The sequence below is a fragment of the Chrysemys picta genome, chromosome 19 (genome assembly GCF_011386835.1).
Source record: "Chrysemys picta bellii isolate R12L10 chromosome 19, ASM1138683v2, whole genome shotgun sequence".
Taxonomy (NCBI): domain Eukaryota; kingdom Metazoa; phylum Chordata; order Testudines; family Emydidae; genus Chrysemys; species Chrysemys picta.
Window position 1 is genome coordinate 12790511 of NC_088809.1, and position 12533 is coordinate 12803043.

At 45.5% G+C, this 12533-nt stretch overlaps 2 protein-coding genes across 2 annotated transcripts; both read left to right on the plus strand.

Moving 5' to 3' along the window:
• Nucleotides 1-3854: 3854 nt before the first annotated feature.
• Nucleotides 3855-6535, plus strand: NUPR2 (nuclear protein 2, transcriptional regulator). Its single transcript, XM_065573501.1, has 2 exons — nucleotides 3855-4187; nucleotides 6524-6535. Exons 1-2 carry the CDS (start codon nucleotides 3855-3857, stop codon nucleotides 6533-6535), a joined length of 345 nt encoding a protein of 114 aa, XP_065429573.1.
• A 1340-nt stretch (nucleotides 6536-7875) lies between these two features.
• Nucleotides 7876-12003, plus strand: CHCHD2 (coiled-coil-helix-coiled-coil-helix domain containing 2). The gene is made up of 4 exons (XM_005283425.5): nucleotides 7876-8081; nucleotides 9203-9455; nucleotides 10898-11054; nucleotides 11634-12003. Exons 1-4 carry the CDS (start codon nucleotides 8032-8034, stop codon nucleotides 11642-11644), a joined length of 471 nt encoding a protein of 156 aa, XP_005283482.1. The 5' UTR covers nucleotides 7876-8031; the 3' UTR covers nucleotides 11645-12003.
• The last annotated feature ends 530 nt before the right edge of the window (nucleotides 12004-12533 follow it).

Here is a 12533-nt window from a genome sequence, read left to right on the forward strand (position 1 = left end):
GAGACATTTATACGGAACACATCACAGGACACCGTCAATACCGCATTGAGTAGCCGAGACCGCCGACCAGGGAAATAACTCACTTCCTTCCCTGAAGGACCAAGAGACGCGCCTCACCCATGTACTTATCCGCTACACCGATACTGACTTGGACTCCTTATTCATTCCATGGGTGGCGTACCCGAGCCCACTTATCCACTGACACTTTAAAAACCCTTGCACCCCAATCTGGGTCTATGCAGGTTATGTGATATGTATGTGTATTCTCATCCTTGCAAACGATACCTGTAACGCCCATAACCCAAGCCTGACCACAAATGTACAGTACCTTGCCTCTTAACTCATGTATATTTCATTTTAAACATTAACATTAATAAAAATTTTAAATATGAGAGGTTATGGAATAAGGAAAAGGGGGGAAAGGGTATGTATAGGACAATAATCTTAAATTGTGTCTAAAAATCATCAGTGATTTGTAGATTCTTTTTCTGGTAATCTGCAGAACTAAACATTTTGAGAACCAAGCAGTAGCGTGATTAAGGAGGAGAGGAGATGAGAATATGTTTTCTTATGAATTAACGTCCTAGAACAAGATAGTCTAGAAAATAAGGTTTTTCTGGCAGGAGCAGTTTCAATACATCTCTGGTTATAGTTCGAGAAGCCAGCTAGAGTCTCTGAACAATAAATACAAAAGAGGTATAACAGCAGAGTCTAGAATGAGCCTTGCACTACCATAAGCACCATCCACACCCACTATCTTCCTCCATATTTAAAGTACAATCACAGCCCACCTATCCCACTACTCTCTTGAGCTTTCTGGGCCTGCTGCTAGCTAGACATACTAACAGACAGTAAGTCAGTACAATATGAGCCTCTGTAGAATTTCCCAGGGAACAAGAAACAACAGAGCAACACAATGGCAGCATTCATCGCTCAAATGATGCCATTAGTGCCTCTTTTGTTCTATGGAACAAAATCAATACACAGAAACACGTTGTGAAATTACTGCAGCAAAGAGAAGAGATGTATTGCTCAGGACTCATAAAAATGTATTAACAATAAAAAAGGCTGTCCTTGCTCTCTAACAAGGGTTTAAGTTCAAATAAATGTCTATTGCTGTCTAGGCTCTAATTTCTACTGGTGTGGTGAAAAAAAGTCTGGTTGCACAGAAGAGATAATAAAGGTGAGGTGTGGGGGAACAGAAACAACCCTATCTCTTGCCTGGCAACAGTCACATTTTTGAAGTTAAGCCCCCAAATAACACAAAGTCTCCAGTCAAGAATATTTTTATATATAATGTAAGAACCCAGGCAGTGCCTAAGAGGTGCTTAGCACCTTTAATTCTCATTAAGCTCACTGAGAGTTATAGTGTATAGGGTATAGGATTGGGTCCTGAATTTTTACTTCAGGTGGAACACAATTTATTTTTGCTCTGTCAACTTTTGAATGATGCTTTGCGTGTCAATGGCTGATTTATAGAGGATGTGCTATTGGGAATCACTATGGGCCCAATTTAGGAGAGAGAATTCAAAACTAGTTCCAAAATCTGAAATGACTACTATCTGGAATCCAAATTCTGTATGAGAACCTATAGAAACACATGGAATATTTTTCATATAAATACAGCACAGCAAATATTTTTCAACCTAGTTAGATTGGCAGCTGAAGTAATCATATCTTTAGAAATTATTAAAAATATTAATTATTTCCTGGCTGACAAACAAAACCAAAAAAACAGGGACATTTAGGGAAAGATATACGCCATGGAGATCTTGACAGACTGGAGAAAAGTCCGGGAAAAAGAATGACAGAGATTCAGAAGGTGGAGGAATCAGCTTCTGAGACAATAGTAAAGGTCCAGACCTGCAAACAGTTTCATATAGTCCAATTGATTAAAAAAAAATCCTGCAAACAGTTTTGTATAGTCCCATAAATTTAAAGAAATTATGTGTGTGGTTTATTTGTTGTATATATCACACTAAATGGGCAGGTTACCTCACTGATTTGCTTTTATAAAATATTTTGTTGCAGTATAAGTGGTCTGTTTGTCTCCTCTTTAATACAGGAATTAACAGAAATTACATCTGTGATTCAAGCTGCGCTTCAGACTAATAATACTTTACAAGCTGATAATACTAATGATGTGATCATGCAGAGAGAGTATCACTAGTCAGAGAACAACATCGTACATTACAATGCTGAAATAATTTCCTAGCAGTATTTAATATAATTCTAGTCTTGTGCACATCCCTTACATAGCAGCAAACAACTGAGGAAAAAGGAATGACAAATTTTTTCTTCTGGTAATTATTCCTCCTTGGACTTGAGCATTAAGTTATAATGTTGCATGGTAGCAATCATATTAAATATATGAACTTCTGAATGCTTTCGTACGATACAAATAAGAGATATACCTGCCTGCAATGGGAAATAAAGCAACTTGAGATTTTGCTTTTGGCTGATTCCCTCACAAACACAGGGCCCAATCCCAGGTCCATTGACTTCAACAGGAGTCCTTCTATTTACTTCAGTGGCTATTAGGTCAGGCCCCTAATCGGGGGAAAAAACTTTCCTACATTAACTGAATAAGTAGGGATCAGGAAATCAGAGGGACAAATTTATCCATGGTGTGCATACACTTAGGTTGTTTAGGGTTACCATATCTAATAAATAAAAAAAGAGGACCCTCCATGGGCCCTGGCCCCGCCCATTTCCCCACCCCTAGCCCCGCCCTAACTCCACCCCCTCCTCCCTCCCACTCCCAGGAACGGGGAAAGGGCTGCCCCAGCGCTACCGGCTTCAGGGTTTGCTGGGCAGCCCCCAGACCCTGCACCCGCGGCCGGCGCTTCCCCAGCGCAGCTGGAGCCTGGGAGGGGAAGCGCCCAGCCGGGGGCTGGTAGTGCTCGGGCTTTGGGCAGCCCCTATGCCTCTGGACCCTGCGCCCCCAGCCGGGCACTTCCCCTCCCGGGCTCCGGTGGCGCAGGGTCCGGAGGCATGGGGGCTGCCCGAAGCCGGTAGCTCTCGGGCAGCCCGGCTCTTAAACAGAGCCGAAGAGGAGCAGAGCCTCCAGCCGCGGTGGCTCTGCTCCTCCCCGACTCTTCGGCTCTGTTTAAGAGCCGGGCTGCCCGAGCGCTACCAGCTTCGGGCAGCCCCCGTGCCTCCGGACCCTGCGCCGAAGAGTCGGGGAGGAGCAGAGCCGCCATTTTCCCGGAAATGTTCGGCTTTTTGGCAATTCCCCCCGGACGGGGGTTTGACTGCCGAAAAGCCGGACATGTCCGGGAAAAAGAGGACGTATGGTAACCCTAGGTTGTTGTAAGCTCTTTGGGGCAAGGACTATCTTTTCATCATATATTTGTAAGGTATCTGTAGATCTTCTATTGTACATGTAAACAACTAATCCTTTTTAAAATCCGAAGAAGCTTGCTATCTTGTGGCAGCAATAGCCACCGGTTAATTGTGCTGTCTAAACAAGTATTTCCTTTCATCAATTTTCGGTATAGTGCCTTTCACTTGAATGTGTATTAAGTATCTAATAGGAGTGCCCAATTTTCTTTTGCTAATGCCTTTCATTAGTCTTCTGACATCTATCACGTCCCCGCTCTGTACTAAAAAGTCCTAACCCTTTCAGTCTCTCCGATTTGTTGCCACTTATCTCTGAACCTCTTTTTCTACTATAGCCCAGGGCCGGTAACCTTCAGCGAGGGAGCGGCATGCTCTCTGACGTCACAAGAAGGGTGGGGTTTGTGGCGAGTTAGAGCCCGCCCTCCGCGGCGGAGCCAATGGGAAGGCGGAGCGGAGAGCCCCCGCCCCCAGGTGGGCGGGGCAGCGCTCAGCCAGAGCCGGGCTCGGCAGGCATGCGAGAGCCGGGGGCCCGGGAGGAGCCCGAGGGGCTGGCCGCCGCCAGGCCGCAGAAGGCGGCGCCCCCTGGGGCGGAGGAGCCGGAGGAGGCCGAGGCCCGCTACGATCCGTACGAGTGGTACAACGTGCGGGAGTGGAGCGGGCCGCGGGGCCCGGGCTCCGGCGGGAAGGGCCGCAGCCGCCGGGAGAGGGAGCTGCGCACCAACCGCTACCTGCCCGCCGGCCACGAGAGGAAGCTCGCCCAAAAGCTGCGTAACAGCCAGGCCAAGCGGCGCCGCCGGGAGCAGCGCGGGCCTCGCTCCACCCGGGCCGGGAGGCGCAGCGCCAGGGCGAGTGACGCGCTAGGTCCCCCCGGGGGGGGGTTCCCCTTCCCAAGCCCCGGCCTTCCCAGAGAGGTGACCCGAGCGCCTTACACCGCCCCCCCGCCCCGAAGCCCCTTTGCAGCCACGCAAATCTGTACACTCGCTCTTCTGTCATCTCCCCCCCCCCGACCTTCCAACTCGCTGTGGTGGGCGAGCCCCAAACCAGTGGTATCACCCCTGAAAGCAACCCAAGGTCCATAATGTTCCTTCTCACCGTACTTAGCTTGTAAGCTTCCTGAGATGGGGACTTTTTGTTCTGTTGGTACAGCGCCTGGTACAGAGGAGACCAGGTCCAATGACTAGGACCCTTAGGCTATATGGTAATACAAATAAATAATAATGAGCGTTAAGACGCACTGCGGTGATAAAACTTCATCGCTTCTCTCTATACGCTGCTCTTTCCCCCTCCAACTTTGAAGCGTCAGTATGTGCAGCCCGATCTTGCTGAATTTAAGGCAACACCACTGTAAATATTCTTGGGGGAAGGATTGTTTCGTGCTGATTACAAAGGAAGAGGGTCGGCTTACTTCATATTTAAATGAAATAGTGAAATGTCACACAGTAGCTGATCATGTAACTAAAAGAGACAATGTGTTGTGTCCATTTCTTGCAGGCTGAATAGAGGACCAGATGTTAAACATCTTCCCGCATTCCAACTGCTGTTCCCCTTAGAAAAAGGGAGCCCTGTTCAGGAATGCTATGCAATGGGATCTCCTTAACCTCACCTGCTGCACAGCTTAAATACCATGTCTTGCAGGACAAATAAGTGACTTTTTCAATAAGACCAAGGTCCTTGGTACTTTTTTTTGCCTCATCTTGTGTTATTTTATATAATGCCAACAGTATGCTAAGAACTTTACAGACAAATATGAAGCCAGGGTTTCTGTCTTGGAGACTTTACATTTGAAGGCACTACAATCATATCTTTTAGTATGGATGCTTGTGCCCAGGTGAAGTTTCATTGAAGTCAGGGTTCCTTGCTAGTAGATCCTGTTGCAGGGTCCATAGATGCATACTTAAGTAGTCTTGTTGAACTCAATGAGCTTACTCAGGTGTGTAAAAATTTGTAAGATTGGGGCCTTAAATCTCAGGGTTGTTAAATCTAAGGCCTTGATTTTACATGATCATATGTGCAGGTGGATCTCTTGTACTCACAAAGAACCCAATTGAAGTCGGTGAATGAGAGTCGGTGTGGGTACTGGGATCCAACGGCACATGTGAGTTTGGAAGATCAGGGCTTAAGTGAGAGAGTTGTGATTTTCAAAGCGGTGTAAATTAGGGAGGTTTTAGGCATCTTTAAAAATCCCAGCCAGAATGTTGAAAAGGGACACCATTACATGGAATCAAGGGGGTTGTTTTGTTTTTTTAAGGGGGATTAAAGTAGTTTCAAATATATATATTTTTGAATTTTCAGTATTTTAAAAAATATCTCTGTCCCTTATTGCTGTTTGAAAGACCCATACAAATAGGGGAAACCGACTAAGGCCCCTATCGTGTACATGCTTAATTTTACTGACACGAGCAGTCCCATTGTGTACTATAATAGGGGCTACTGCCATGCTTAAAGTACGCATGTGCAATTACAGTAGCAGCAAGGGACTCTCATCAGGATCAGAACTCTATTATGCTAGATGCTTCACAACTGCAACAGGCATTGTAGATATGGTTCTTGCTCCAAAGAACAGGCACATGAGTAGTCTCACAGTGATTTACACAGGCACATAAAAGTGTGGCATAGATGTTCGCAGGATCTAGGCCTTAAAATACAGGGGCAACTACATATTATGTGGTATCAAACCCACAGAATAAACTGAAATATACGTTCTCATCAAGTTCTATTGACCTTAAGTGTTGTAACAACAGGAGATTAACACAGAGTGTATTTTAAGTATACCCCTTTTAACTGTCCTGTTAGGGCAATGTTGGTGTTTTTCTTTGTTTTGAAATGACTGGTTATGTATATTGGCATTGGGTTGTTCATAGTACCTTTATATATACTGGTTAATTGTAAATAACATTTCTAATAAATGATAGCTGTATGAATGTATGTAAATAAAGGTATTATTGGCTTATTTTTTTAAAAAAGAGTGGCTTTTATCGTCAGTAAAATCATATAAGTAATCTGATTTTGATCATGGCAATTTTTGGGAGTTGGGTTCTATCAGTCCCCTTGCTGCTCTTAAGATTGTTTTTTTTAAGACTTTAAACGAGCTGTGTGTGGTTAGACAGCTGTTCCTGCACACAACTGTGTGGAATCATGGTCATAGTTTTTCTGATCAATACTCGTTTTTTTTTACTTTTAGACAGTTGTCTAATCTGACGATAGGTCCCCTCTGAATGTGAAAATGACACAATTATGCTTTTTGGGGAACTGGAAATTAAATATGGATAAACAGAAAATGTTAATTGAGGCAGTGAGATATGAAATAAAGGTAGAGGGGAGAGATGTCTGCTACTCCTTCTGATTGTTTATTACCTCAATGCTATAAAGCTGGAATTGATACATGCGCTAGAGAACAGGTGAAACTATTAATAGATCAAAATTAAAAGGTGGCAAATTTAAACAATATAATTTCTCACACATGCTAGACCAATCACAGTTTAAAAGAGAGAAAAATTTAGGACATTAGCTGAACAGCTTGCAAACAGGTGTTGTATTACAGGGTGCTTTGTGCAAGAGTCTGTACCCAAATAAGTTTTTGGAAGTAGTATTTGTATAGTACTAACACCTTTCAGACATACGAAAAACCTTTCACATTAACTAAACTTGGCTTAATTAAATATATAATAACTCATTTAAACACAGACTATATACAACAGCATTCACAAGACTATGTAATTTGATTGTAGATAGAGAGTCCTGTGGCCCCTTTAAGACTAACCGATGTATTGGAGCATAAGCTTTCGTGGGTGAATGCCCACTTCGTCAGACGCAGCATTCACCCACGAAAGCTTATGCTCCAATACATCTGTTAGTCTTAAAGGTGCTACAGGACTCTCTGTTGCTTCTTACAGATCCAGACTTAACACGGCTACCCCTCTGATACTTGATTGTAGATGATTCTACAGACTTTCCTACCACATGCATTTATTGGATCTGTAGTCACTTTACTAATTGGTTTCCTCTGAATATTTGTTATTTTTCATTCTCTTGGCTTGAATTTCTTTATCATTCTTCTACCATGTAAAACTGGCCATTTATAACTAAGTTTTCACCTCGTAAATGTTAAGATCAACTCCACAAGAACAGTGACCACCTGCTGCTCATAGGTTCTCAGACTGGCCCAATAGTCGCACTTGACTTCCGAATACTGCAGCCACTTCATTGACATCCATCGGCCTACACATAAGGGCCTTAACCAAGGACACAGGGCAGCCCTCTAGAACATCCTTCCTCCACCCAGCAGGGCTTCTGTGGGGATACAGGCTAGCTCTTGGGGGGATCCCAGCAGAGCCTCCTCGGTGGGTCCCTCCTCACCCAGCCTGGCTTGGAGAGGGAGGCTGGTCTGAGGGCAGGTTGATGGCGCCAGGAGCAGAGTCTCTCCCATCCATGGCAGGGGGTGGAGACTGGGCCAGAGGAGCCTTAACAAGAAGGAGCACAGAACTCTTGCTATCCCTGAGCATTGGCCCCGCCCTCTGCGCCGGGCGCGCGTGTGACATCATGAGGGCGCGCCGCTGTTGGAAACACGGTGACCTTCAAGGGGGCGGAAGCGGAAGCGGCGGCTCAGTCAGGCTCGCGGCCTTCGCAGGGGAAGGAGGGTGTAGCAGACGCAGTCCCGGCCATTAGCGAGTCCGCCCGCCCGCCGCCAGCATGCCCAGGGGTAGCAGGAGCCGCACGTCCCGCATGGCGCCCCCGGCCAGGTGAGCGGGACCGGGGGCAGGCCAGGGGGTGGGCGAGGAGTCTGGCGGGCAGACAGGGTGCGCGGAGGGGTCGGCGAACACGTGGAACAAGGGGTGTGGGGGGGGTCCCGTTAATCTCCCCTTGTCTCCCCAGGCCCGGCAGGGCAGCAGCTTCCCCCCCTCCCCCGGCCCCCCGCTGTCGCACTCAGTTACAGCCCTTGCGCGGAGCCGGGGGCATGAGCCGGGGGCTTTCCCGAGCCTCCCCCAAGCGAGCGCGGTGCGCGCAGGGCAGCGGGGAGCTCTGGCTGAGTGGCCAGTGAGGCCAAGGCCCGCGGGAGAGGATGATCGAAGGCCTCGGTTATATAACAGTCGCCGTCCTCTTCTCCTGCAGAGGGAGATGTTGTTCGTTGAGCGCTGTGGCCTTGTCGAGCCGGTAAATGTTTAACCGGCCTAGAGCCCATCCGATTTGTAACCGGGTTGGGTGGCGCCTTAACAGTCGTGAACTAAACTAGTTTGTGGCACCTACACGATGGACTGGCTGTGGATCAGCCCTGGCAAAACCCAACTGGCTCTGGTTTGAAAATCCCCGACACGTGGATTATCCCCTGGTTCACACATTTGTTGTTTTCATTCACATTATGGGCAGGGGTCTGAATCTCGTGTATCCATTTGTGAAATCTTTATGATGTTCTCAAAAAGGGGACCTAAGCCTAAAGCATGAACAACTCTGACTTGACCTTGTCTACACTACGGGAGGGAGATCGATCTAAGTTATACAACTTCAGCTACGTGAATAGTATAGCTGAAGTCGAGGTACTTAGATCTTCTTACTGCAGTGTCTTCACTGCAGTAAGTCAACAGCTGACACTCTCCCACCGACTCCGCTTGCGCTTCTCGTTTTGGTGGAGTACCGGAGTCAACGGGAGAGCGCTCAGCGGTCAGTTTATCGCGTCTATACTAGATGCGAAAACTTGGTCACTGCCCGCTGATCTGGCAGGTCGTGTAGTCAAGCCCTTCGTATTGCAAGATGTGCATATGGTATAAACATTACAGGTATTCAAAATCTCCATTTTTAAATGGGGAGCTTTTTATAAAGGTTGGGTTTTTTTGTTTTGTGCATTAATGATCTTTTTCTAACGCAGTCGTGCACCGCAAATGAGAGCTGCACCCCCGCCCCCTGCAGCTCGTGCTGCAGTACCAGCACCTGCCCCTGCATCTGCAGTGGCGTCTCCTGGTGCTGCACCAAGGCAGCCTGGTCTGATGGCACAGATGGCTACAACAGCTGCAGGAGTAGCAGTAGGCTCAGCTGTAGGACACACGCTGGGTCATGCCATGACAGGAGGATTTGGTGGAGGAAGCAGCTCTGAAGCTGCAAGGCCTGACATTACTTACCAGGTACATGGCTTGATATTGTATCTTAAGGGTACATCTACACTTACTTCCTGGTTTGGCGGCAGGCAATCGATCTTCTGGGATCGATTTATTGCGTCTTGTCTAGACGCAATAAATCGATCCCGGAACTGCTCGCCGTCGACGCCGATACTCCAGTTCGGCGAGAGGAGTACGCGGCATCGACGGGGGAGCCTGCCTGCCGCATCTGGACCCGCGGTAAGTTCGAACTAAGGTACTTTGAATTCAGCTATGTTATAGTCCGAAGTGGGGGGTTAGTGTGGACCAGGCCTAAGTCTGAGCTATGTATGAAATGGGAAACTTGTCAGGTGAGCCATAGTGACTGACATTATAGGCCAATGACAGCTTAATGCTTGGAGATGGTATATGGGGATACATGCATAATTCTAGTCTAGTATATTTATCCTGCAAAGCAGTTACCACCTTACCATTTATGAAATGTACTTCAAACAAGCCAAACTTTAAATAGTTTAAATGGGTAGTATCATGTAGTGGTGGTTCTACTGGGTTTAGAAGTGACTGGCTCTTGACACCCCACCTCACAACCCCTCAAAAAAGGGGTATGTAACAGATCTGCTCAGTCAAATCTAATGCCTTTATGGTTTGATTGGTAGATTAGCCATCAGAGTAATAAGATGTTACGGGTGGAAGCTTTGGGGGTATTCAAGCGTTAACTGCCATTCTAGGATTCATTAAGAGTTTGTGATGAAGATCTGAAATATTTATCTGTTGGATTTGTGCACAAGAGAATTTCCATGTGCTACTTTTCACTCAAGTAGAAAAAAGACTAGGTTGATTAAGATGGTCAATTAGAGGCTAGGTATAAGGCTCAGATTCTGTCAGCTGCATTTGAACCTCTTATCTTGTTCTTCTTTTGTACCTAATTCTTAATCTTATTGAAATAGACTGTGGAGGGTTATGGATCAGCCTTCCATTAGTGCCCTTTCTGATCTCGTTTTTCTTTAAAATGCAGGTACAACTGCAATCCAAAACATTAGCTCATTTATCAACAAGTTTCCTAAACATAAAGGGGACCAGGAAAATACCTTAATGTTTTACTGAATTTAAATTGACCTCTATTCACCAATGTGATGCTTGAGACCAGGATTTTTTGGGTAGTCTTGTCCCTGTGTTGGGATTTGAATCCCTTTAGGGACAGTTCTTACATTGTTATACTCTGGATGAAATCCTAAATTTCTAAGAACGGGAAGACTCCCTTTGACTTCAGTGGGGCCAGGATATTACCTCTAGTATTTGAAAGTTGCACAACTTGCAGTGGAGCTCCTGCTGCCTTCTTCACAGGGGAAGAAATAAGCAGATGTGTACCTATTGTAATAGGTCCTCTTAAAGTGTGGTTCTCTGTAGCTGGAAATCTTCGTCAGTGTTCATTTTTCAAATAATGTGAATTTCTGTGGCTTCTTTTTCAGGAGCCTCAAACAGCCCAGCCTGCATACCAGCAGCAGTCCCAGTACCCCCCCTGCCAGTATGAAATGAAGCAGTTTTTGGAGTGTGCACAGAACCAGAGTGACCTCAAACTGTGCGAGGGCTTCAGCGAGGTGTTGAAGCAATGCAGGTTTGCTAATGGTGAGTAGCTTATTTAGTTGTGTGTAGTCTGGTACAGATTTAAATCACCTAATCAATAAGATTAATTATCTCAGGAACTGGGCCTGTTCCTAGTCTCTCTATCAGAAGTGGACAAGAACCAGCATGGTACTTGGTAATATCCATTCTGGCTTGCATGTCAGGGCCCACTGTAGTCATTTGCAATGGAACTGAAAGAATGCACAAAAGCTTCTAATTTGTTTCCTCCTTTGCATGTCCAAGTCTGAAATTAAAGGTTGAGTCCAAAGGAGTGGTAACTCAAACTTGTACTAGCTATGCTAAGCTCTGTAAAGTGCATTTACAGTGCTTGTCTAATTATGGGTGTTACTCTCCATTGGAGACAACTCTGCTGTTCTGCTTTTTATTGAGGAGAAATTGCCAATTGTGCAACTGCTAGTCTACACAAGCACAGTTGGAATATGAAACTTAGTGATACCTAATGTCACTGAGGAATTAAGTCTTCCTGAATCGTACAAAGCAGATTGTTCACTACCCGTGGATTAAAGGTTTTCTCAGTATTAAAATTTATCTTGTCACTAATTCTAACTGTTTAATTTACAGGTTTATCCTAATCAAATTCTACAGAATGAAGAAGCTGAAAATGAGCATTCAAAGATCTGAAATTGAAAGATGCTTCAGTAGTAAACTTCTAAAGTTATCTGTGACATCTTGTTAGTTCATATATTCACAACTGAATGCCCAAACCTTGACAAAACTTAAAGGGTCCTTTAGATTTTTCTGCCACATTGATAAACATGCTGGATTGTAACAGGATAGTTCTAAATGAGAGAGCAGGGGAGGGAGATGTATAAGATTCTGAAGATGGGCAAAATATTTCAAGGGGCCTAATCAAACTAGTTGTTCTGCTGATTACATTGCTGTTGATGTGCAAATGTGAGACTAAGACTAAATAAAATTCTCAATGTTTAAAGTGTGTCTAATGAGTTATCACTTTCTGTGGGAATAAGATGTGGAAATAGATCTTTAGGGAAACACCCCTCCTACATTGTTAGCCTAAGGACAATGTTTTCAGGAGAGCTTAGCACACACATGCCCTATTTACGCTGATGAGCACTCTTGAAAGTTTGGTCCCTACTAAAATCCAGGGCCTCTATGGTGGCATTCTCAGAAATGCTTCCAGTTCCACACGCAAGGCCAGGTAGGCAGGCAGAGCTTCAGAGTCTCAATGCATGGATGAGACGATGGTGTAGGGAGGAGGGGGTTAGATTTATTAGGAACTGGGGAAACTTTTGGGTTGGGGGAGCCTATACAGGAAGGATGGGCTCCACTTAAACCAAAATGGATCCAGACAGCTGGCACTTAACATTAAAAAGGTTGCAGAGCAGTTTTTAAACTAAGAGACGGGGGAAAGCCGATGGCTGCAGAGGAGCACATGGATCGGACAGAGACTTCTCTTAGAGGAGAGTCTATTGATAGAGATTCTCTAGGTTATAGTCAGGA

Coding starts and splice junctions, on each gene's coding strand:
- CHCHD2 (XM_005283425.5), top strand. CDS start 8,032: ATGCCCAGGGGTAGCAGGAGCCGCACGTCCCGCATGGCGCCCCCGGCC. Junction 8,082..9,202: donor CGCATGGCGCCCCCGGCCAG/GTGAGCGGGACC, acceptor TTTCTAACGCAG/TCGTGCACCGCAAATGAGAG. Junction 9,456..10,897: donor GGCCTGACATTACTTACCAG/GTACATGGCTTG, acceptor CTTCTTTTTCAG/GAGCCTCAAACAGCCCAGCC.
- NUPR2 (XM_065573501.1), top strand. CDS start 3,855: ATGCGAGAGCCGGGGGCCCGGGAGGAGCCCGAGGGGCTGGCCGCCGCC.